Source organism: Lepisosteus platostomus, chromosome 1 (genome assembly GCF_059453375.1).
Source record: "Lepisosteus platostomus isolate fLepPlt1 chromosome 1, fLepPlt1.hap1, whole genome shotgun sequence".
NCBI lineage: Eukaryota > Metazoa > Chordata > Actinopteri > Semionotiformes > Lepisosteidae > Lepisosteus > Lepisosteus platostomus.
In genome coordinates, this window is record NC_142611.1 from 53228345 (window position 1) to 53251251 (window position 22907).

At 36.1% G+C, this 22907-nt stretch overlaps 1 protein-coding gene across 3 annotated transcripts; it reads left to right on the top strand.

Moving 5' to 3' along the window:
* Positions 1-548: 548 nt before the first annotated feature.
* clta (clathrin, light chain A) lies at positions 549-22675 on the top strand. Of its 3 annotated transcripts, XM_088632208.1 has the most exons (7): positions 549-890; positions 7528-7565; positions 13002-13119; positions 15840-15951; positions 16905-16958; positions 19007-19042; positions 22122-22675. In XM_088632208.1, exons 1-7 carry the CDS (start codon positions 680-682, stop codon positions 22291-22293), a joined length of 741 nt encoding a protein of 246 aa, XP_088488334.1. In that variant the 5' UTR covers positions 549-679; the 3' UTR covers positions 22294-22675. The 3 variants fall into 3 exon arrangements, with proteins under 3 accessions (XP_088488334.1, XP_088488343.1, XP_088488352.1); XM_088632217.1 differs by lacking the exon at positions 19007-19042; XM_088632226.1 differs by lacking the exons at positions 16905-16958; positions 19007-19042 and having other exon boundaries at positions 552-890.
* Positions 22676-22907: the final 232 nt, after the last annotated feature.

The following is a 22907-nucleotide window of genomic DNA, read 5'->3' on the forward strand; positions in this document are numbered from 1 at the left end:
CATTTCCAGTTGCATCTATTTTTAGAATATATTTTACAATAATGCAGATGACAATAAATGCATATGCTATTATATTTATTCTAATATTTAAAGTCCAAAATATTTATGAATAAATAATATTTTTCTCAAACAATATTAACTATAATATTTGGTTCTTAATAAACATTAGTCTACAGTACATACAATGTACTGTACACCAACGGTTATTCGCATTTATTTCCAAGCACAAGAATGTTTATGTTATGTAAATCTGGAAACTGGTAACTCAAGCGTTAAAACACTCTCCCAGAAATAAAGGCATTTTTAAAACCTAGATTTTAGCAGTTATTTATGGTGCGTAATCTCGCCGATTCCATTTGCTGTCATTCATTTACCTTCACAGGATCTAGACTCCAATTGGTCAGCTCTACGCACGTTTGAGATCACGGGATTTCCACATGCCTGGTTCAATCATCTGGTTGGGCAAAGCGGATCTCAAAGTCCGCTAAATACATTTATGATTGGTGAAACCAACTATCCGTCAAAGACTTCTGTTTGTAAGTGGCTGTCTTGTAGTTTCCGCTTCACTGTGCCCGTGTTGGTCTTTCTCCGCCTTCTGTCCAATCTAGATTTGACCACTTCTTCAGCAGTGATTCCTGTAGGTAGTTTTTTTTACAGTGTTTACTCTTTTTAGGTAGATATGGATGGTTTCGATTTACTTAATGCCCCTCAGACCACCGCTGGGAACGGGGTTGGAGTGGAGGAGGACCCTGCGGCTGCTTTCTTGGCCCAGCAAGAGAGCGAGATAGCGGGGATAGAGAATGACGAGGGGTTCAGCATCCTGGACAGCGGAGAGGTCCCCTCATCAATGAGCAATAACCTGACAGGTGACCTCGGCCAAGACGCAAACGGTGGGGACCTACTGTACAGTGGCTCGTTTGTTTTCCTCCGAGAACCCCCTCGCTAAACAAAGTGATACGGTCTTCGGTTAAACTGCAGTTAGTACATTGCCGAGTTGGAAAATTAGCATGTGCCCTGTGATGAAAATGGTTAGTTATGAGCAAACAGCTATTTTTATCGATTCTGTAAATTTAAGGTGAACCGGAAAACTGAAATTCAAGCCACTGGCGTTGGATTGTAACGCTCCGATTAACCTAAACGTTTACTTAACAATAAACCGAATAACTATTTTAATTGGCTTTTCTCATCCCGTTCTTACACTGCAAACGTTTCTTGTTGTTTATCCGCGTTATCGATTCTTGATATATTGTCAGTTAATAATATCAATACTACATTCTCATTCTAGGTTTGCTCAATGTGAATATACAGTACTGTTCTTACAACGTTTGGGCTCTGCTGGATGTTACGAACAATACAATACAGCCATTATAGTAAATAGTAACATTAAGCTTTCATTTTGTTTAAGCCAGAGAGTAGGTATATTGTAAATGAGAATCTTGTTTTTCTTCATTAACTGTTGCAGAGTGAAAGGGACACTAATCAGTTATACATTAGCTATGCTAAAGTTGCCACATATTTAGCAAAATCACACAAAATACTTCGAATGTAACTAAAACACCGTTTGAGCAGCTTTTAAAAGCTTATAGATGAACATATTGGGACATTTATGTGATGAATAGTAGTTATTAGGATTCAAAAATGAGGATGTAAACCTATCATGGTGGTAAATGTTTAACGAGGACGGCTTTGAACGTCGTCGTTCTGGATGACTGTTAGTATGCAGTTTAGCTAGAGTGAGAATGGATTGTCTTACTACATAGTATCATTATTTTAAGTAGAAAAAAGTAACCTCATGATGAATTATGTCTCCTTGGCTTCCATAGAATGACTGTAAAACATTAGAGTGACAGGAAAAAAAAAACGAAATGCCACTCGCTTTTTAGTTGTAGCTGTATCCATCCTAAGCCCAACATTCTTATACAGAGTGGAAACATTTTTGCAGACTTGTGGTTGATTCATTGTCAGACTGTAACGTGGCTGATAGCAGGCCTGCTTGTAGTGGCAGATTGCTGTATTGGCCTTTGTACCCAACACAAGGTGTGTCACCACTTCTTTTATCCTGTTATATAGGCACTTTTTTCTTACACATGCAGTTTAATTTTAGAATGTTTTAGACAGACTTGTACTTCAGCTTTGAAGACGTGACAGAAGCTGACGGTTGCCTGGAGGGCGTTTGATGTTAAATATGAGTTCAAGGAACAGTCTGCCATGGGCTCAGCCTCTTTGCAGGAAATGTCTGCCATAGTGGCTGTAGCCAATGCATAGACATTCAAAATAAATGGTGTCAGTTAAATAACCCATTTAATTTGGTAAATTAATTTTTAGTTTAATTTATAAGAGCCAATCATTGTCATTATTGTTTACATTTCTATTTGTGTGGCATACAGTGTGAAAGTATTCAGGCAGTGGCTAAAACAATAGAAAAACAGTGCGAAATTGAGCTTTTTTACACTCAAGTACATTCATTTCTAAAACCTTTACAAATTAAAAACGTTCATGTCATTTGTCAGCATGGGACACTATTCATTGCTTTTTAAAGTTGGCTGCAGGTACCAGCTTGCCATTCTAGCTGCAGTGCAGTTTGTGGTTCAGCGAGATAAGTAGGTTGTGGTGGTGTCTTTATTATTTACCACTCATATGTGAATAAGTTCAATGCATTAAAACCACAAGAAAATACCTTTGCTTCCATTCTTTGTTATATTTTTCATGTCTCTCAATGTATATAAATAGACTTCTGTATATTGCAAAATAGCTGTATATTGTGGAGTCATGGTTTGCCTAAGAGGGGCTTAGATTAACCCTTCATGCTGTCGCCTTTTGCATCACATGGTGTGGATAAGATCAGGAATCCTTGTGTGAAGGATAGCAGCTTGTTTCTGGCTCCATCTTAAAGCAAGGTGTTGCCCGTTTTGTACAGGTAGATTAACATAGCCTAAGTCCATTTTTGAGTATCTGTATGTACAGAGTCTTTTTTTTTTTCTTGCCGTCAGTCAGTTGTGGTCATCTAGAGCAGGTACTGTATAGTCAAGCCTGGCACTTGCATTCCAGAACTGTACCTCCAATAAATTTATCACTGAATCGATTCCCTGCTGCTTAAGTAACCCCAGTGCAGAAGGCCTCTTCAATAATTATAAGATGTAGCAAAGACTTAACGATAGAATGAAAGTGTAAAGGTTGCCTACAGCTGATCTAGAGGTACAGATTGGCACTTTGTACAAATTTTAATTACATCTGTTGGAAGTAATATGTACTGTAAACATCTCTCATTTTACCCAGCATAAATTGAGACCAAATCTTTGTAGAAGTTGGACATTTGGGAAGACATTTTGAAAGACCCAACTTTACACAATAAAAAGCATATTAAAGGTTTTTAAATTTGAATTTAATATTGCAAATTTGTATGTCTTTCATTTTGACAGGCCTCGTGTCATGACACTATCTTGGAGTGATGAGCTCCCGCTCTTGATGAGAAGTTAGTACAGTAGTGCTGACACTTGACAAAAGTGTCATATCACTCGACAAAACCACATATTGTGAATTTGTAAACACTTATATCTGTGTAGACTAGAGTTACAAATTTTGAAGTATAGTTCTGTAATGGCTGGAAGTAATTATTTCTTTATGCTCTTTAAAATAGTGAGGAAAAACTTTTTTATTATTCTATAATTTGAAGTTTTGCAAGACAGTTTGTTGAAATTTGTGATATCTTTACTGTTCTGTTGAATCATTTTTTTCCTTCTGAAATTGTAGTGTTAATGATCTGAAGAGTTTATTTTTCTAATGGTTAAATGGAAAAATAAGAAACCAAAATAATCCTTCAATTTTGAATGACCTCTAAATCATAATTTGGCTAATGTGGTGAGAAAATGGATGGATGGCTATAATTTATAAATTGAAATAAAAAAGTCGGACCCATATGAAAAGAGATACAGTAACAAATGGTAAATTATTTGTGAAAATAGCCCAGAATACTTTTGTAAATATTCTTAAGAGGAATTCCTGTTTCCTTGGGAGGGTGAGTTAGACAGCCAAAGAGGATTAAGTGTAGTACTGCTCTTCTTCTGAGGCAGAATATGTTGAATTTGTTAGGTAAGGTGTCAGAGAGGGGAGAAAATCGTAGAGGATCTCTCTGGTGTCTCAACTGGTCTTTAGCTACAATTCCATGTATAACAAAAATAGATAGCTATTCAGGGAACTAGACATTGTTTATCATTACAGCATGTTTTATTAATCCTCATTGCCCTCATGTATATTTGTTCCATTAAAAGGTTTCAGGTTTCATTGAGAATGCCAAAAACCAGTTACCTCCCTTTTAGTCTTTGTGCTACCTGATCTTTAAAGTCTAAATAATTAATAATGGGTTGGCCTCCTTCTACATTTAGCAGGTGCTCAGAAATGGAAATGAGCTTCAGACTAAAATATAATGTACAGTAGCTTTATATGCTGGATGCTGTAGTGGAGATGTGTTAAGATAGTATGTTCTGAAACTGTGTCAACATTAATGATTAATGATTCTATGAATTGGCTGGGTGTGTTTTTGCTTTCACAATTCAGAACACGTTAAAATAATAGAAATTCTATTTATGGCCTAACTTGTTATGTAAAAATTAAATGCAAATGTATTGTAGGAATCCTTTGATAGAAAAATAACTTAAAAAATGTTCCATTGTTGTACAAAGTTTATAGGCAGAAGGACGTAGAAGTCCATACAGGTTTCTCTGTTGAAAGTATCCATGTTGAATATTCTGTTATTAGGTTGTCAATTGAGTCCTTACAGAAGGTGTGCATACTGTATATTGTTTTATTAGATTTTACAAGAATGGGTGAGATGCATTCAATGATTAATTTACAATGACTCTAGTTCAATAAAAAGACATTTAAAGTTTACCATACATTAATAAAACAAGCAGTTATTTTGTCATTCATGTAAAGGAAAGCTTTCAAGAATGAAGGAAGGGAATGCTAAAACGTATAAACAACATTACGAATGTTTTAATATGCAATCAAAGTGAAGAATAAAGATGTGAAACATGATTAGCCATAATGTCCAGTGAAAGAAAATACATTTCTGTAAGTACAGAGAAAAAACAAAGTTGGAATAGCTGAGAGATTATTTGAAAAAAGCAAAAATGTCATATAAAAATCAATTTTATTAACTCAAAAGAACAATAAAGGATAAAGGTCTCAGAGGTTAAAATGGGGAATTTTTAGACAGAGGGCAGTGGCTCATGTATTAAATTAACATTTCAGTCAGGTGCTCACCAAGAGAGAAATAAACAACATTTTCAGATTAAATACTAAATTTTATGTTCAATAGTATAAGCGTACAAGAAACAGAAGCTCTTAAGGTGCTAGAAGCTCTTAAGGTGCTAGAAGCTCTTAAGAGAAATCTTGAGAGAAAATGTGTATGAAATAGGATATGGCATAATAAACTTGTAATTTTTTGCATAAAATATGAGGATTATCAAATGCTATGTAAGGGGAATTCAGTTGATTTAGATCAAATTCAAAGCTGGGCAAAGACTTTGCAGGTGACATTTAATGTAAACCAATGTTATATTTAGGTAGCAAAAAATGTAATTTTAAAATAGTAAATAATGAGCTTGAAGAAGTAATGTAGAGTATAAAAAAGACTTGATGATGCATCATTTTCATCTTGTACAATGCTGGGAAACACTATAAAAAGGAAAACAATTTTGGGACATATAGCTAAAATTGCAGAATTTAAATCAAGTTAAAATTGTTAAATGCGCTATCTACACTATTTAGAATATTATGTACTGTTTTGGCACCATGATGCAAAATCATATTGGTGAACTTGCAATTGGTTCAGAGAGGAATAAGCAGGTAAAATATTGGCCCAAAGGATGTCCTAGAGTGACATTTAAAAGAAATTAAAACTTTGTAGGCTTGAACATAATGTAGAAGTGTACAAGAAGACATTTTTAGAAATGTATTTAATCTGAGAACAGGAGCCCCTTTTCCAGTGGTTAGGTGGTTATAGAACAATGAAAATATAAAGTGAGTGAGTTTTGTTGTGAGTCATTATTTGTTGGTTGAGCTATCAGTCAGACATTTTGTGATTGATGCTTAATGTTCTTCACTTTGTTGACACTGTTATTGCTTTGCATGGTGTTTACTGAGACTTAATAGTTGTTCTCTGAAAGGATCTGTGTAGAAATGTGTGGCAGGTCAGCTGAAACTACTGCTGGAGCCAACCATAGGTTGAAATGTGGTGGATTTTGGTTAATTGGTGAAGGGCTGAGAGTCACATTGAGATTTTAATTTAGACTTCCTTTGTTATATAACCGAATTTATTATGATTGCCGATGACGGGTAGTACAGAGTAGTTTTGGCTGTATCTTGAAGAACTTTGTTAAAAAATTCTCCTTGCACAATATTTGTTGGGTAGTACAGGGTAGTTCTGGATGTATCTTGAAGAACTTTTTAAAAATAAATTCTCCTTGCACAATATTTGTTTTACATTATGGTTTTCCATGTGATCAGGCCTCACGAGCCACCTGCTGAGAGTGAGACTAGCCACATGTTTTTCTGGTGCAAATACTCTATGGATGTAAAGACCAGACAAACAGGTATACTCAAATATAAAGATCTGGCATCCTGATGCTATTAAGTTTGTCCTAATGTAAAATGTGCTGTTTACCAGCTATTATTCTGGCTGAAGTCTCTGCAGGAGATGGCAAAGGACGATTTCCCTGTCTCTTTCCAGAAGGCTGACAGAAATAGATAAGGCTTAAACCTGCCGTGAGGAACTGGGCAATAGACTAATCCTTGACGTAAGCAGCAACGGCCTGATCCCTTTGATAGTAGTGCCACAGTGCAGGTTTTGAGAGAGAGGTTGTGGAGGAGGGGGTGTGATGAAGTATCCTGGAAAGATGTTAGTTTCTTGTGTACTGTTTTTAAGTAATATTTGAGTTCTGTTGAAATGAGTGCTTGAATAGGGTACCTCTTTGGCTGTAGAAGCTAAAACCCATGAACCTGTCGAGTCACCAATTGTTGTATTTAGAGATCGGATCATATAATCATATTGGTTACTGTGTTTTGTGTGTTATTGTAGGGGGCTTAGGAATGCACTCTACCGTGAAGGGTAAAATGCACAAATGTTGTATGTATTAAAGCATTACTTAAATGAGGAGTGGCAAGTTTACTTAAGTAAAGGTTAAATATTTGTTCTACCTACTTCACTGTTTCATGTAATCCAGTTTGCTTTTGTAATCATGTTCTGAAGATGAGACACAATTCAGATATTATGTGGATGTTTTTGCAGTAGTCCATAGAATACATCAAATTTCTTATTTGCCATACACATTGCACAATAAGGGCTTCTGTTTATGGCACAAAAGTCTCATTTCCCATGGCTGCAAAAGTGTATGACTTCACACTGCATATCATTCTGGGTGTTTATGTAACATGATATACATTTTAGCAAATGTTGGCACTTCTACATGCAACATTCTAACAAAGTACAGTATGTCAACTTAATTTAAAAATATCTGTTTTCTTTAGATGCTGTGGACGGAGCAATAAATGGGGAATTCTATCAGGTATGTTTCTTGAGCAGTCGTTAACTTTTAGGTAAGGTGAGTTCTCAAAATACAGCCCAGCTACAGCAGAAGTCTCATGTACCTGGGACATCTTAATACCTTGGTCTTCTGATTGATGAATGAGGTAGGCCACCTTGAATGTCTATGTGTTTTTCCATCTATCCATTTTCTGACCGCTTTATACAATACAGTGTTGTAAGGAGACCTGAGCTTATTGAGCGGTACTCAATGGGCTTGAGGTGGGGTACACCCTGGATGGGACACATGTCTATTACAGGGCACAGACACAGACAGGCACACTCTCAAAACCAATTTTCCGAGAAGCTAATTATAATACAAGTGTGCTTTTGGACTCTGGGAGGAAACTGGAACACCCCATGAAAACCCATGTGAACATGAGGAGACTATACCACGCAGATAACACTACAGAACACTCCAAGTCCAGAATTGAACCCAAGACCCTAGTGCTGTGAGGCAGCAATGGTAACTACTGTGCCGCCATGCTGCCCCTAATGCATTTTTTTACTTCTGTGCTCTGGTTGGTAAGATGGGTGATGTCAGGATGTACAAAGTTTTTAGTATGCTTTGATTCCTCTATTGGATTGGATTCATTCATAGAAACAGTAGACTTAAGACTGTTGACAATTTTGACAATTACTTTATAGAGCCCTTCTTGAGACATTTTGTTTTACAACCTGATTTTATGCTGGAGATTTTTTTTTATTATACAACACTGCAGCCAGCCTCTCTGTCATCTTTCAGATAATGACCAGTGTGCAAGGGGTTTATATGACTGAGATTCGAACTCCAGTGATGTGAACATCACTGTGTGAGAGAGGATGTCTGTTTCAAAAGGGAATTTTCATGTTTTCTTGTTGCAGGCTATCAGTTATACTGATACTGACTGTTTTCAATTCAGTTCAAGCTTCATTATTCCCCTGAGGGACATTTGTTTTATGGCAGGGACCAACACAAACATACAACAAAAACACACAAATATCACCAACAAAGAATACAGTACAACAGGAGATGATGGTTATTTTGCATTGAGAGTGAGATGAGATACAGAGGGGATGAAAGATGTCCTGAGTCCATTTCCATTATACCTGGGCACACAGAAGAAGGGAGTAGTGAGAATTCACCGAGGAGGGGGTGAGCCAGACACTCCATAAAGCTCTTGACATTCTATACAAACCTCTAAGAGGGCAGTTGGGTTTATTTAATTTGCTCCAATGATTTTGCAGCTTATCCTAACTAATTTTCCCATATTACTGATGTCCCCAAAACAACAAATGAGACAGTGCGTTAAAATGCTTGCAATAAATAACATTTTACCATTTTTTACAAGTGGTGTCACAACATTTGTCTGATCTTTGGTTTCTGTCTGTGACTAGTCCCAAGTGTTTGTAGACATTGACAACCTCTACAGTATTACCATGAATTACAGTAGGTTGGAGGGGTGTTGCATCTTTTTCTGAAATCAATGACCAGTTCCTTTGTTTTTAAAATATTTTAAATCAAAACAGAACCCAACACACCTTATAGAAGATCATTTAGAATGGGCTCATAATGATTTTCTGGATCTTAATTAGGTGACCGAAGAAGTGTCATCAGCAAACTTAATGAGATGTCTTTGTGTTTACTCTTACAATAGTCGAAGAAGTCTAGAACCCATTTTATCACATTACTGTTTCATTTGAAATTCTTCATTCTTCTGTGCTGGCAAGAGTGATTATACTTTATTGAAAGTAAAGGAAACATCAACATAAGATTCTTAAAAATGTATTTCTCATCAAGGCGCTGATAGACCATGTTTATCGGTATGAGCATTGCGTTATCCACTCTCTTCATTTCTCTGTATCCACTTTCCCTTTTATTTCTAAAATGCAGGGTGTCAGTAAGGTTCAGTGTGCTCATTACAATGTGTAGCTTCACTGTTCACTTCAGAATTTTCATTCGGAGAGATGTCAGAGCAACTGCCCTGTAGCTATTACTCCCACTTGGCCTGGCAGTTTTTGGGATGCGAACAGTTGATTTCTTTCATAGAGAGGGGGTGAATTTGTAAGTTTAAGGGCATCTGAAACAGCAGGCTGTTCTGCACAATATTGCAGAACTCAACTGCACATTACCTAGACCTGCATTCTCCCTTACTTTAATCTTGTTAAACTACCTCTGCTGTGTCAAACTAAATAAACTTAGATATTTCAGATACTGGTGAGTCATCACTGGTAACTGAGGTGGTTGTGGGTTGTGATTCAAAACTGGTATAAAACACATTTAAATCATTAAATGGATCAGCCAGCGTTTACTTATTCATTGGCCTTACCCATGGTATACTCTGTTTTTCCCCTGTACTGACCCTTAGCTTTCCTGATCTCTTGACCTCATTCCACACTACCCTCCTCAACTCTGTGTCCCCTTGGGGAAAAAAAAGCTTTTGGTAGGAATAATTGAGTCTGCATAGAACAGTACTTAATCTGACACTAGTTCAACAAGTTCATGAATGTTTATCCCAGATGAACCACTATCCAGGGCTGTAGAAGGTCTTGAGGAGACAGATCATTTCCCTTCCAAAACTTTTGTAAGAGAGGAAGTTTGGTATTGTGCTAGAGATAAACCTGCAAAATTTGAAGAAGTTGGATTTTTGGATCAAAATCTCAAAATCCTTTATCCTGGGAATAGACAGGTGTTGTCTGTGGCGGGGGTGGGAAGGATGTCAGCCCTTGTAAATAAGACAAAACAGTGATTCTGTAGCCCTGCTGCTATTTGTGCTGTTCTCACTGCCAGACATCTCACATCTATCTCACAGCTTTCTCAGTTTCTTCTGATCAGTCTGTATTATTTTTAGTAGTTTTAAAGGCAATCAGGGGCAGCACGGTGGTGCAGTGGTTAGCATTGTTGAATTCTAGACCTGGGGTGCTATCTGCTTGGAGTTTCTATGCTCTCCCTGTGTTTGTGTGGGTTTCCCCTGGGTGCCCTGGTTTCTTCCCACAGTACCAAAATATACTGGTTGGTTTCTGGGAAAAGGTCCTAGGTGTGATAGTGTTTATGTCTGTGTGTCTGCCCTCCTATGGATTGGTGTCTTGTCCAGGGGAATGACCTGCTGGGTGCCCATTGTTTGCCAGGATAGGCCCTGGCTCTCCCGCGACCCTGAATTGGAAGAATTGGTGGGAAAGTGATGTTTGGAAAGCAGTTGTGCTTTCATTACTGTTTGACCTAAAACATTAAGTGTCAGAATTTCTTTTAATACTCCTGTATTTGTAGTTCAAATTGTTTAATGTTCTAATGTGGCCAGTTGGTAAATCATCTTTATAAATGACTAGTAGTAGCACATTTTTACACAATAAATTATAAGAATGTTTAGTAAGAAATTAATCAAACTATTTAAGTTTTGAGTGCTGAAATTGGGATGATGTAGTTAGTGGAGTAGCCGAGTAATCTGTAATAAGACCACTAATCATCTTAATTTATATACATTCTAGCAATTCTAGTATATTTAGGCACCTAGTGAAGCTTATAAATAATACCACAAGAAGGATTGAGAAATTTTGACTGGACAAACACCTGATAAAACAAACCGCTCAAGAAAGAATTAAAAGGCAAATCATGTTGGAAAACAGAGTTAATGTAACACAAGGGATGCGATATTAAAATTGTACTATTTACTACCAAGGCCTCATTTATAATATTATGTATAATTGTGGTCACCAAAATATAAGAATGACACTGCTTCTTTGTAATCCTCTCTGAGGTGAGCAACAAGATAACCTCCTGGGTCCAAATGAATGTCCTACACTGACATACTATTTAGTTAGAAAAGAGAATACAATAAGACTACAATAGTACCCGTTTCAAATATTCAGAATCCTCAAAGGCATTGACAAAGTTAAGCCAGTGTAATTCTTTTCAGTCAATAGTGAATCGGAAATTGGAGGGCAAGTGGAAATACTTTACAAAAGGATTGTATAAACCTGGTTGCCTATCCATTTTGTTTGTTTTTTTCAATCCATGTAGATAAGGTTATGCCATAGGTAAAGATGGTTACAAACACCATGGTTTCTTGTTTTCACCCTCTGTATTCATTCAGATATGGGAATTGTTTTTTACATTCGTTTGACACAATACAGAACTACTGAGTAACAGCTCCAACCACAAGTATGGACTTTTACTTTTCGGTTCTTGTAAATTTACAAGCCATTAATTATTAAAGGAGAATTTGTTTTCAATCACGTCATCCTTGTATATATAGAGGATGCATGAAGAAGATAAAATTTGTTAAATTATTGATTTATAAACTTTTATATTGATCACAGGATTTTGCTTTGAAGTCTCCACAGTTATAATGGAACTACTTGTTTGAAATCGGTGCCTACAGCTCTACTGACAGGGCAGCTCTGTGTGTGCTGGTGATGATGTGTTCTGGCCTCCTCAGTCACTAAATTTGAACCCATTCTGTCTTGTGCGGACATAAACAATACTTTTTAAAAAATGCAGAAACACAAGACATCTGCAGTGTTGGCAATTTATTTTTTCTTCTCCATGGGTTATAAACTCAGTAGCTGCTTAAAGATGTTTGGATAGTAGCTGCTGAAAGAGGCAGTTGCTATCTTGTAAAGGTAGTAGGCGTTCAACACAGCCAGGTAGTTTACAATGATAATTTTTAGATATCATTAAGACATCATTTTTTAAGTAACTGATTTAACAGAAAAAATGGTAGAGGGTGACATCATAATGAAGAGGAGTACTGCAATCTCTTTTTTTCTGTACTTTACAATGCAGATAATCAAACTTTGTAACTATTGTTATTAGCAAAGGATTCATTGTAGGTTGTTTTTCAGGGTTATCAGCAGGGGAGGCCAACTCTTTGTTTCTAAGAGAAACTGCCTGATGTTGCTTTTTCATTATTTGTGTTTTGACAGAATGCATAATCATCAGAATTCTGTCCCATTAACTATACGGCCATGTGCGACTTCTATTGTTATTGTTACCCCAAAGCTTGTTGGTATATCGGCATGCCATATATACTCTGGGCATACTGTTGTTATGGTATTTCCAATTTTTAGTTGTATATATAATTATATGGTGGGTAGCTGCGTCAGCATGTGTAGGCTGCAAAGGAACAAGTCATAGGTTTTTCCATTCTTCTTTTTTTCAGCATGGAATACACCTATTACTTGTTCCTATATAATTATATTGCAATAAAGGCATTAAAGGTCATTTTTGTCCCCAAGCTGAGTAAAGGTGTTCAGTGGATTGGAGTGCAGTTGATGGGGTGGTAGACCTGTGTAGAAATACTGGATTTTTCTTGTTGGCAATTTGTCTTCACATGTTCACAAAAGAGGAGAGTTCGGGATTCTGTTGCTGTCATTTCTGAGGTTATCTTGCTGTAGCTGTGTGTTTTGTCTCGCAGGCTAATTTTTATTTTCCCTGGTGCAGGAGAGCAACGGTCTTTCAGACGCATATGCAGCCATATCTCAGGTAGACCGTCTGCAGTCGGAGCCTGAGAGTCTTCGCAAATGGAGAGAGGAGCAACTGGAGCGCCTGGAGGTTCTTGGTGAGTGATGGTAGTGTTGGTTCAAATATTGTGTGCTCCCCTTCAAATATGCAACATAATTAACACCCATTGGATATTTTTTCCTATTAATCTAATTGTGAGTGAGTTCTCTATATAAAAGCTAATGCACATACCTCAGCAGCTATGCCAAAATCCACCATTTTAAGCCTCTTGATCCAAGACCACATTAGCTATAAGTATACTTCTTTTTCCCCTTTTTCTTATTTTAATTGCTTTTTTTGATTTTTTTTTTGTTTTGTCCTTTCTAGAATAAGAAATATTGTTAATTTCAGTTTGTACCATTTATTGTCTTTAATTTATTCTGTCTTTTGTGCTTCACAAAATCATACTGAGTCACTAGGGGTGTCTGATAACGTGACTTGAATACTGTAGTGACAAGGCAGGCTCCACACACACCCAGTACACCAGTATAGAAGTGGGAGTTTTTCACCTGTAGAGTATGTAGCTACTGCATTGTTTACCCTGCAGGCCATTTTCTAATTTCTACAAGACAACTTTGACAAAAGTAAACTACCTTTCACAGTAAAACGTTACTTAGCTGCCATCTATGCATGACATTCCAAGTCACCCTTATCCTACACAGGTGTTGAGAGAAGTTTTTGATCTAGAAATTAAAGAATCTGGTTTATTGGCAAAATATACTATACTATATTCTATGACCAATATGCATCTGTTTGTTTTTTGGAACAGTTTTAAGTCAAAATCTGTTACAAAAGTCAGGTATCGGCACCCCAGATCAGACTGCTGTGGGCTACATGAAGTGAACAGCATTACTGTTGGGAACATTTTACTAAGTTAACTCGAAACATGTGGAAGTTCGGATTTGACATGCATGTCATGTCATACAATTGGAAGTCCAAGTATTATAATTCACAGAAGGAGAAATCTCATTATCAGCTACCACAGTAGTGCTTATGATTGGAAATTTGGATCGGTGTATAATAATTGCAGACAAGTAACTTTTGATTTCTTGTTTGTTTTCACATTTCTTGGTGGTGGGAGGTTCACAGGAGAAAGAATAGCAATAGGTTTTGTGACAGTGAGTCATTTTCTCGCTTTTTAAGAGAGAGAATTGGATTGTGACAGAACGGGGGGGCCAGCCAACAAGCAGTAAGCGTGTATATGTATTGTAGATGTGTTGCTGCAGCAGCGTTGGGGGCGGTGGTTGATAAACAGGATTTTTTTAAACTTTGAAAAAGTACCATAAAAAGTAGCTTAGGATTTGGATGTTTGCCATTGGCATCATTAGTACTTTTGTACTCTTTAACTATAACCAAGTTTGGTTTCCAAATAAAAAAATATATATTTTCATTGTTCTTAAACAAAAGGTAGCAAACATTTCGAGATCTGATTCAACACTTGTTTTTCGTGTTGCATTCCTATGTACAGTACAGCCTTAAATCAGGTAATTTATAATGTACAGTTTTTTATCTATCTTTGGACATTGTCTTGGTACAGTTTGCTGACAAATGTAATCCTATTGCAAGTTAGAGTTCAGATGCAAGTAGTGAAGGTGTGAGAAATACATTTATAAACCATGTTCTGGAGGATATAAAAAGTATGGAAAAAACAATGGCTTATCACTAAAGCTTCTGTCATTAAAGATGGTTTTAAAAATCTCAGGTGTAAAGTATATTGTCAATAATATTTAGCTGCCTGCCTGACCTAACATACTGATTTTATTTGTAAATTACAATGACTGTACTGCATTTATCTCTGGTGTGAGTTTTGCAGCACATGCAATCTGTTGTCCAAATGCATTATGCTTCATTTCAAATAACCTCCACTCTACCTGAGATATTGTAAGTGCTTTTTTTATATATCTAAAGTTTTTTATATCAAACCATTTGCTTATTTACAACCTTAAGCTGTGGATAACTGTATTGTATTTTATTCTCTGGGACACTTTGAAATGAGGTGGTGAATTTAAAACTCCATCTAAAAACAGGCAGTAATTTGTGAATTCAGCTTGATGCCTTTCCTAAATTAAGTTCTGTCGTGTAGTTAAACTATGACAGTGACTTTCTTTCTAATATAAAATCTAATTACAAAAAATCCAAAACACAGATCAGCCTTTAATGTGGTCCTAATGATGGCAGAAATTATTAACATCTGCTGAGTAGCGCACACTTACCCTTACTCCTACTTGAGCCTGATATTGATGTTAAAATTCTATTGCTATTTTAAATGGAAAATAAAAAAGATTTTTTCTTTGAACTTTAATTTGATTACTTTGACCTTTGTGTGCTAGCCAACTTTGTAATCATGTGGGAATAATGGTCAAAGTTTGCATGTTTTTAGAAAAAGTTCCAACAGTTTTAAAAACATTAATATTTAAATTCTATTCACTTTCTCGTTATTATTTCTCTGTTGTGAAGTTAAACACCAGTAGATAATTTAGGAAGGGAAGGCTAGATGATAACTAATAGTTTACAGGAATTTATAGTTGGTGTATTCCAAAAATTAATTTTGTTAAAATTGGGAAACTTATTTCTGGAAAATATGGAAACCGAGTCTCCTCTCCTGAGTGTTTTTGAGTGTGGCACTCCTTTGTGCAATTTTTTTCATGTCAGTACACAGACAATTCAAATATACTTGGAGGGTTATAGAATTGTTTCCTTTCCATATGCAGTTCATATGTAAGTGTTATCATGACTTTGGCATGTTGATGTGAGTTCAGCCTCTCCTCCCCTTAACAGATGCAAATTCCCGTAAGCAGGAGACAGAGTGGAAAGAGAAGGCAAAGGTGGAGCTGGAAGAGTGGTATACGAGACAGGATGAGCAGCTGGAGAAAACAAAAGTCAACAACAGGTAACATGTTGCATTCTGTTTCTGAGTATCCAAGAGTGAACAGTGTCACAGGGAACAGTATATCACTGATCATTCCACACTTTTATATATTTGAATACAAAAATATTTTCTACGTAAGAGACTGCTTTATTGAACTTAGGATAGTTTTTGTAGCTGTTGACAAAACCGATAAATCATATAGTGTGTATTTCAGTTTACAGAAGGTTGGCATGAGTAAGTAGGCTACAAAGTTTAAAAGAAAACCTGCTTGTTTTGGAACAATACATGACACTGGAAGAATATGAGAGGTGGGGTTAACTTAACACTATATGAATGTGAGCTCTGCTGCTTGTAATAGACATTCGTTCTCCCATGTTGTGTAGATATTATCAGTCTTGTTAATCAGTGACATTTCAGTACATTCCTTGCATAGAGTTCATGTTAGGGAGCCATGATGAATAGGTTTACTTTCATTCTCATGAAGAGCTCAGCTGAGTACAGCTTACACACATTTTATGATAAGAGAAACCTATTAGTATTGCATTTTCAGTTCGAGTTGTATTTTTTTGCCTATATGATTATATTGTGTTTGACATCCTTCTCTGTATGCATCTATTGGTTAGACATTTTCAAGAGTTTCTTATTCTGTGGTATCTACTAGTGAAAACATCTTTGGCTACATTTTCCCTCTTTTTGCAACAACTTTGCAACAGGATTGCAATGCCTTTCAATTTTGGTTGAGAACTCGGATACTGTTTCTAGATAACAACTCAGGTTCACAGCTGTTGGAGGCTAAATTCCATACTGTACTGTATGTGTTTAACTTACATTTAGCTCCCTTTGATCTTTATATTTCCTTGAATGATGTAAGTCAGAATTTTCCAGATTTCATACACATGTTTTTATTCTCCTTTTTACTGCCTTCTCTTTTCTCTCCTGCTTGCTGCTTTCCTCTCGGACTTCTTACTGTCTAGGGTGCTGGATGAAGCTTTCTACAAACAACCCTTCGCTGACCTGATTGGTTATGTGTATGTTGCTAAAACTAACATATTATCCTTTCTTTCACTAGAATCTCCTTGTTTCCTTTCTTTTCTTTATCTTCTTTTAATATAACACTGATTATAGATTTGTGAGAGGGTGGTGAATACTTTAAAGCCTAGTGAGCAACGTCTATACAGTAGTAATGTCACAAAATTAGTTTTCCCTTTGCATTTTTTCACATGCAGTAAGACAGATCAGAAATTCCAGGTTTAAAAGTGGAAAAACTATGTTCTAATGAGATTCCATAACATCTGATTGAGAGATCAAAGTAGAATGTAGAAATACTTGCTTAAGGTAAATCATTTATTAATTTGATTAAGGGATTTTACAGTATTAAATTGGACAGTAAGATCATTGTCCAAAATATCATTGCTAGTATACCAAGCTCTTAGTACTTTGCTGGGGGGGGAGGGAGCTTTGCGCAAAGGAGTTAGTAAATGAGTAGCAATAAGTAAACATTTCAAAAATATACCATTGAATGTGAAATGCAACTTTTTCAAATACTTTGACTTCCAGGTTGTGATGTTTTATTTTGCATTGTATTTTCCCATTCTAATTTTAAATATGTATTTTATTTCAAGTACATTATTTGAAATGTCTATATGTTGTAAAAAAAGAACTTTAATTTTGTTTATCATATTTCTTTTTTTTGCTAAAATGTTTACTATAAATGTATCATTTTATAACGGAAAAACTGTACCTACACATAGTAATGAATATCAGCAATGAGTAAAACGCAGCCTGCAGCTGCTGAGTAATTCTCTTGGGTACTGAAATGTAGCAGTGAGCTGCATGCCCACGATCAAGTGTTGACCTTACTCGTATGTGTTTGTGCAGCAGTGCTCTACCTCAATTGTTTTTAAATATGAACCTCAGAAGAACTAATATAAAATTTAAAGCAACTGTGTATCCTGGATTAAATTAATAATGTTAATCGGGTTAAAAAAGAACTAATAAGTATATCATGTTAAAATATGAAGTTTAAATCAATCTTACAGAGGAGAGTTTTGCAGTGATGTTTGTCATAGGGACTGTCATTCATGGGGTTTGCCCATTTTCTAAAACTTTATAAGTTCTTCTTAAGTATATTTTATGAACAAGATAAACTCTGGAAATATAATACAAACAGCTATACAGGAAAAAGCACTTCTCTAATTTTTGCCAGTTTGTGTCCCACCACTTTCCCCAGCTCTGCCTTTCTTCTCCCAGGTTCTTATGACTGCTTTGTCCTCATGGGCAGGCTGTCGGCCTTTATCCAAGTGGGCCGAACTTTTCCTAGGAGATATGTCTCATGCAATTTAAGAAAGAGCAGTAGTGCATGCCTGCTTTTTTAAAATGCCTAGAGCCACATTCAAGCATATCCCACGCTGCATTAGTGTTACTGCGTACGTAAGGATAATCAAATATTTTAGTACCTGCTGTATTTGTTTTTGGTTTTCAAGATATGTTTTTGTTGTTTTCTAGGGAGTGTAAATTTATTGTTAATTCACTTCGGTCTAGTGAGTATATACTGTACACCAAATACACTAAATAGCATTTCTCTTTTTCACAAAGCCCCTAAATTCCAGTTCACTTGACTTTGGATATACAGTTGCTTCAAATGTTACATAATGTTACATAAGAAAGCACAAGCGCTTATGCGTGTTGTACAGAAGGAACTAGTTTGCTGTAGATAAGATTTTTTTTTTCTGCGTGACTTGCTTATTATTTTTGCAGCCCTCCTGTCTGCTCTATTGCATTTGAATAGATTATAAGATCAGTTTTCAAATCACATGCCTCGTTAGACTACTTAAAAAAACTATTAAAAATCTCCTTAAATTTACAATAGGCTTTATACTAAAACAAATCAGGGCTAACAAAATGCCTAGGGGCAGATTGTGAAGGCTGCAAGCTAAGCTCATTAGAACACTCCAAAGATGACAGTTTGGAAGTGCATGCTTTGCTTATGTCATCTGCATAAAGCTCATTTTATTTCATTCCTCTATATCTGACTTATGATCTGTTTCTCCCTGTTCTTTTTCTATGCACCTTTAAGCACACACATTAACCATCCTTGCTACCGCCTAGACCAGTTAAGTAAATAAAAGCATTGTTAATGCTGTATTAACTGATTGCTGCTTTTTTCTACTGCTTACATTTTAAGCTAAAGACCCGTTTGTGATTAAAGTGTTGGTGCAGTAGTTCACTTCATCTTGTGCATACCTGTAGTACGATGTGACAAGTGAAACTTCACCAGCTTCTCATTTCCATTTGCTGTTTGTGTATTGTGTAATAGTGCAAGGGAGTTTTAAAGCTTCAACTGCAAGAAGTGTGTCAGTGGGATGTGATCTGGTTTCATTCAGAACTGAACTCTTTTTCAAGGAATCAAGATTTTCAAACAAAAAGATTCTCATACTGTGTTATTTCTTATATGAACCACGCCCATATCCCAATGTTTTGTGAAAGTCATGGGTCAATGCTAGTTATAAGTGAATTCCTGTATCCAGGACACAGTACATGTTCAGGACCTTGTACTATATTCCTACTGTAAGTTATAATGACAGTTTGGCAACAATTGTAAGTACTCTACACAGATTAGGCTATATATGAGACCCACTGTATGTGTAAAACGCAGTATAGGGAATCTTCTTGGGATATGAAGAGGCTGAATTAAATGTTTAATAAGTAGTAAAGATATATTTACAGATAGATTTAGTAGTACATTAGGACAGTCATCATTTTCACAGCATTCAGGAGAGGCTACTTTCTTTTAAAAATTTAGAATTGCCAGTTTTCACCCACCCAATATGGAACTGGTACTTCTACCTTTACAGTTTGTCTCACAGAGTGGATGCCTGTGTCCACATGGGGAAGAATGAGCAAGTGTTGACAGGGCCTTCTGAACTGTCCCTGGATTGAGCCATCCATCGTTTGACATGTTATAAGTTCTGAAACACTTACCGAGTTTCAGCATCAACTGGAGGATTGGTGTGCTTCTTTGAGATCGCTGCAATGCAGCTACTGCCTGAGATGTTGCAGGGGCTTCAGTGAGAGCAAGAAAAGAGAGCCCTGCCTACCCACACCAAGATCACCGAGTCAGTTGTGTGGGGACTCATCTAGTGACATGACACAGGCTTGCAATTGCTGGAACATACACTTTTTATTGCAGTTGGAGTGAGTGCCTTTGCTTGTGAAGCCTCACACACCTTTCAGGTTAATTTTATGCAGAAAAAAGACATTTAAAATAAGTTACAGAAGTGATTTTCCATCCTTATATTCTAATAATTGTGCTCATTTTAAATTAATGGCAAATCCTAAGTTTACAGTGTTGATAAGAATAATGCCATTTGTAATTCTCACAACAGGCTAGTTAAAACAATCTTGCTAATCAGTGTTTTAGTAATAAACTCCAGGGCTAAAAGTCCATCAGGGCTATCCCTAGAGCAGTTGACGTACTAACATATTGACTACTGCCAACATAATCTAAAAATTAGAAAATGTTACAGGCATTTGCTGTTTTTAAATGTTTTTTCTTAAACAAAACCTTGTGAGCCACCTGATTTTGAAAAGTATGAAAATCATTTTTGTTTAAAATCTTGTTCACTTACAACTGTTTGCTTGAGTAGACTGGATTCAGGGTCTGAGGTTTTTCTTAAGTGTAACGAACACTCAAATGCAGCTCATATTCCAATGATTTGAGAACCATGAATGCATTAAGATCTGAAAATAAAATCTTCAGAAGTGCTTTGCCCCTAAAGCTATTCTTTAAAATGCTTGCCTTCCTATCATTGCAGCCAGCATGGCGAGCTTGGCTAGTACGATTTTAAGGCTAAATTTCCATAGGGTGATACCTTTCTTGGGGAAAATAAAATGCGAACAGAGTATTTAAGCTGATCATCTGTTCAGTGTATAAAAAGCAAGTAAAGTGTTTACATGTTGTGTTTATTTTTTTTTATCTGTCTTCTCCTTTCTTAAGCTTAGAAATATTGCTGGGAGGGTAGCATCTAAACCCTGCTTGTTCTAAGAAGAAAAAATTGATAATTAAATGCGAGTCAGAATAGGGCATGGTCACGCTTAGTCATGACAGTGTTTTATGGAAAGAGGTATGTTATTGTGAGTTGTGCTTGTTGTAAGATAGTTTAGTTTATTTTAATCAGAATTCAAACCTAATGTCAGAAAATATGTTTAACTTCCTTGTTCATTATTTATTTGTGGGTGGGGGCATGCTGTATCAGATTGTACTGAATAGTCATCTGTTATTTGTGTGAGTGTAGTTGGATTGTTTTATTTGTTGAGAACAAAGACTAAAAATCGTACATTTCCCCTTCAGCAAACTATAGAAGCAGAGAAGCTTTGTAGTTTCAGAAATGCTTTTGGTTTTCTTTTTGCTTGGGATAACTACTGCTGTCTTAAGCACAAAATCTGTAATGTTTTTGGCCATTCTAATATTTCTTTTTGTTTTTTCCATATTGCAAGTGCTACAATATATTGTCATATCTTGTCTTCAGTCTTAGAGTGTATCTGCTTTAGCCTATTTGTACATTAGATGTATTTTTTTAGAAATAGGACAATTATTTACATAAGCATTTATTGTAATGATTAAAGGCTGTGTAAGGAGCATTTTTGGATCTTGTGAACAGTCATACATTAATTGAATTATCCTGAAATTATTCTACAGGTACTTTGTCTTCTGAGAAAAGAAAGCTACAGGTTACAGTTATAGAATAAGCATACTATAATCCTGGAACCTTCTTCCAGAATGCTGTAATCTCATGCTATTGATGTTAAATCACAGGTAACTCAGTGGAGGTCAAGGCAGTATATGAGGGTTTTCTGTAAGTAATAAATGACACTGCTAGTGTAATTGCTTTATAGTTAAGTCATTGTTATCCTCTATTTAAAAGGTGATAGCATCCTTTATGGGAATGAAAACCCACTTATGCAAGATCATCATAATCTGTATTCCACCTGGCATTGTCCACTGTCCTTTTGTGTGTTCTAAAACTGAAGACAAATTGGTTAAAAAACAAATAAAAAACGGATGTTTGGATTAATTGGATGAGTTTAACCAGGTAATGCATGTATATTTCAAACTCAAGGTTTGCAGGAGGGGAAAAGCCTAGATTTATCCACTGAATTCCTTGCAACTGACTGTAGCTGTCTAATTCCAGAGCGACCGAAGAGGCCCTTGTATCGGATATGGATGAAAACAACCCAGGCACCGACTGGGAGCGTGTGGCTCGACTCTGTGACTTCAACCCCAAGTCCAGCAAGCAGTCCAAAGATGTCTCTCGCATGCGGTCTGTTCTCATCTCCCTAAAGCAATCACCACTGGTGCACTGATGTCACTAAGCACAACCAACACTAGCACCACCACTACAACTGTTAGTATAGCAATAGTTTAAGTTCTGAACTCTGGCTACAGTAAATTAATGAATCCCCTTTCAATTATGTATAAAAAATCATTTTATCTTATATTTTATCATTCTTTTTTGAGGACCAAACTTAATTGTGTGCTCTGTCATTAGAGTTGATTTGTGTTTTGTGATTTTAGAATCTATGCATTTCCCTTTGAATTTCTCCATGAATAAAGTAAATGTATTGAAATGAGTGTGTTCTTGTGTGCTTATGCACATATAATCAGGACTTGTGATGTAACTCCATTGTTGCTTTGTCTTGTTTTTGATTTAACTATGAACTAGAATTAAAAGTGTGTGGAACCCTGCTTGGTGTGATTATATTGTAAATCTTTAATGCATTTGAATTCCTAGATTTGCTTAAATAGAACAAGTACAGAACAAGTAAAAAAAGTTTTTTATTGCAAATGGTTTAAATGTTGGTATGGATGATTGCTTCACAACAGTGCAATCAAGGAATCGCATTCCTTTACTGTGTTACAGCCTGGATTAAAATAACTTTAACCCAGCCTCTGATTGCAAATTCCAAATGTATCCCTG

Coding starts and splice junctions, on each gene's coding strand:
- clta (XM_088632208.1), top strand. CDS start 680: ATGGATGGTTTCGATTTACTTAATGCCCCTCAGACCACCGCTGGGAAC. Junction 891..7,527: donor CCTCGGCCAAGACGCAAACG/GTGGGGACCTAC, acceptor TGTTTTCTTTAG/ATGCTGTGGACGGAGCAATA. Junction 16,959..19,006: donor GCTGACCTGATTGGTTATGT/GTATGTTGCTAA, acceptor TGCACCTTTAAG/CACACACATTAACCATCCTT.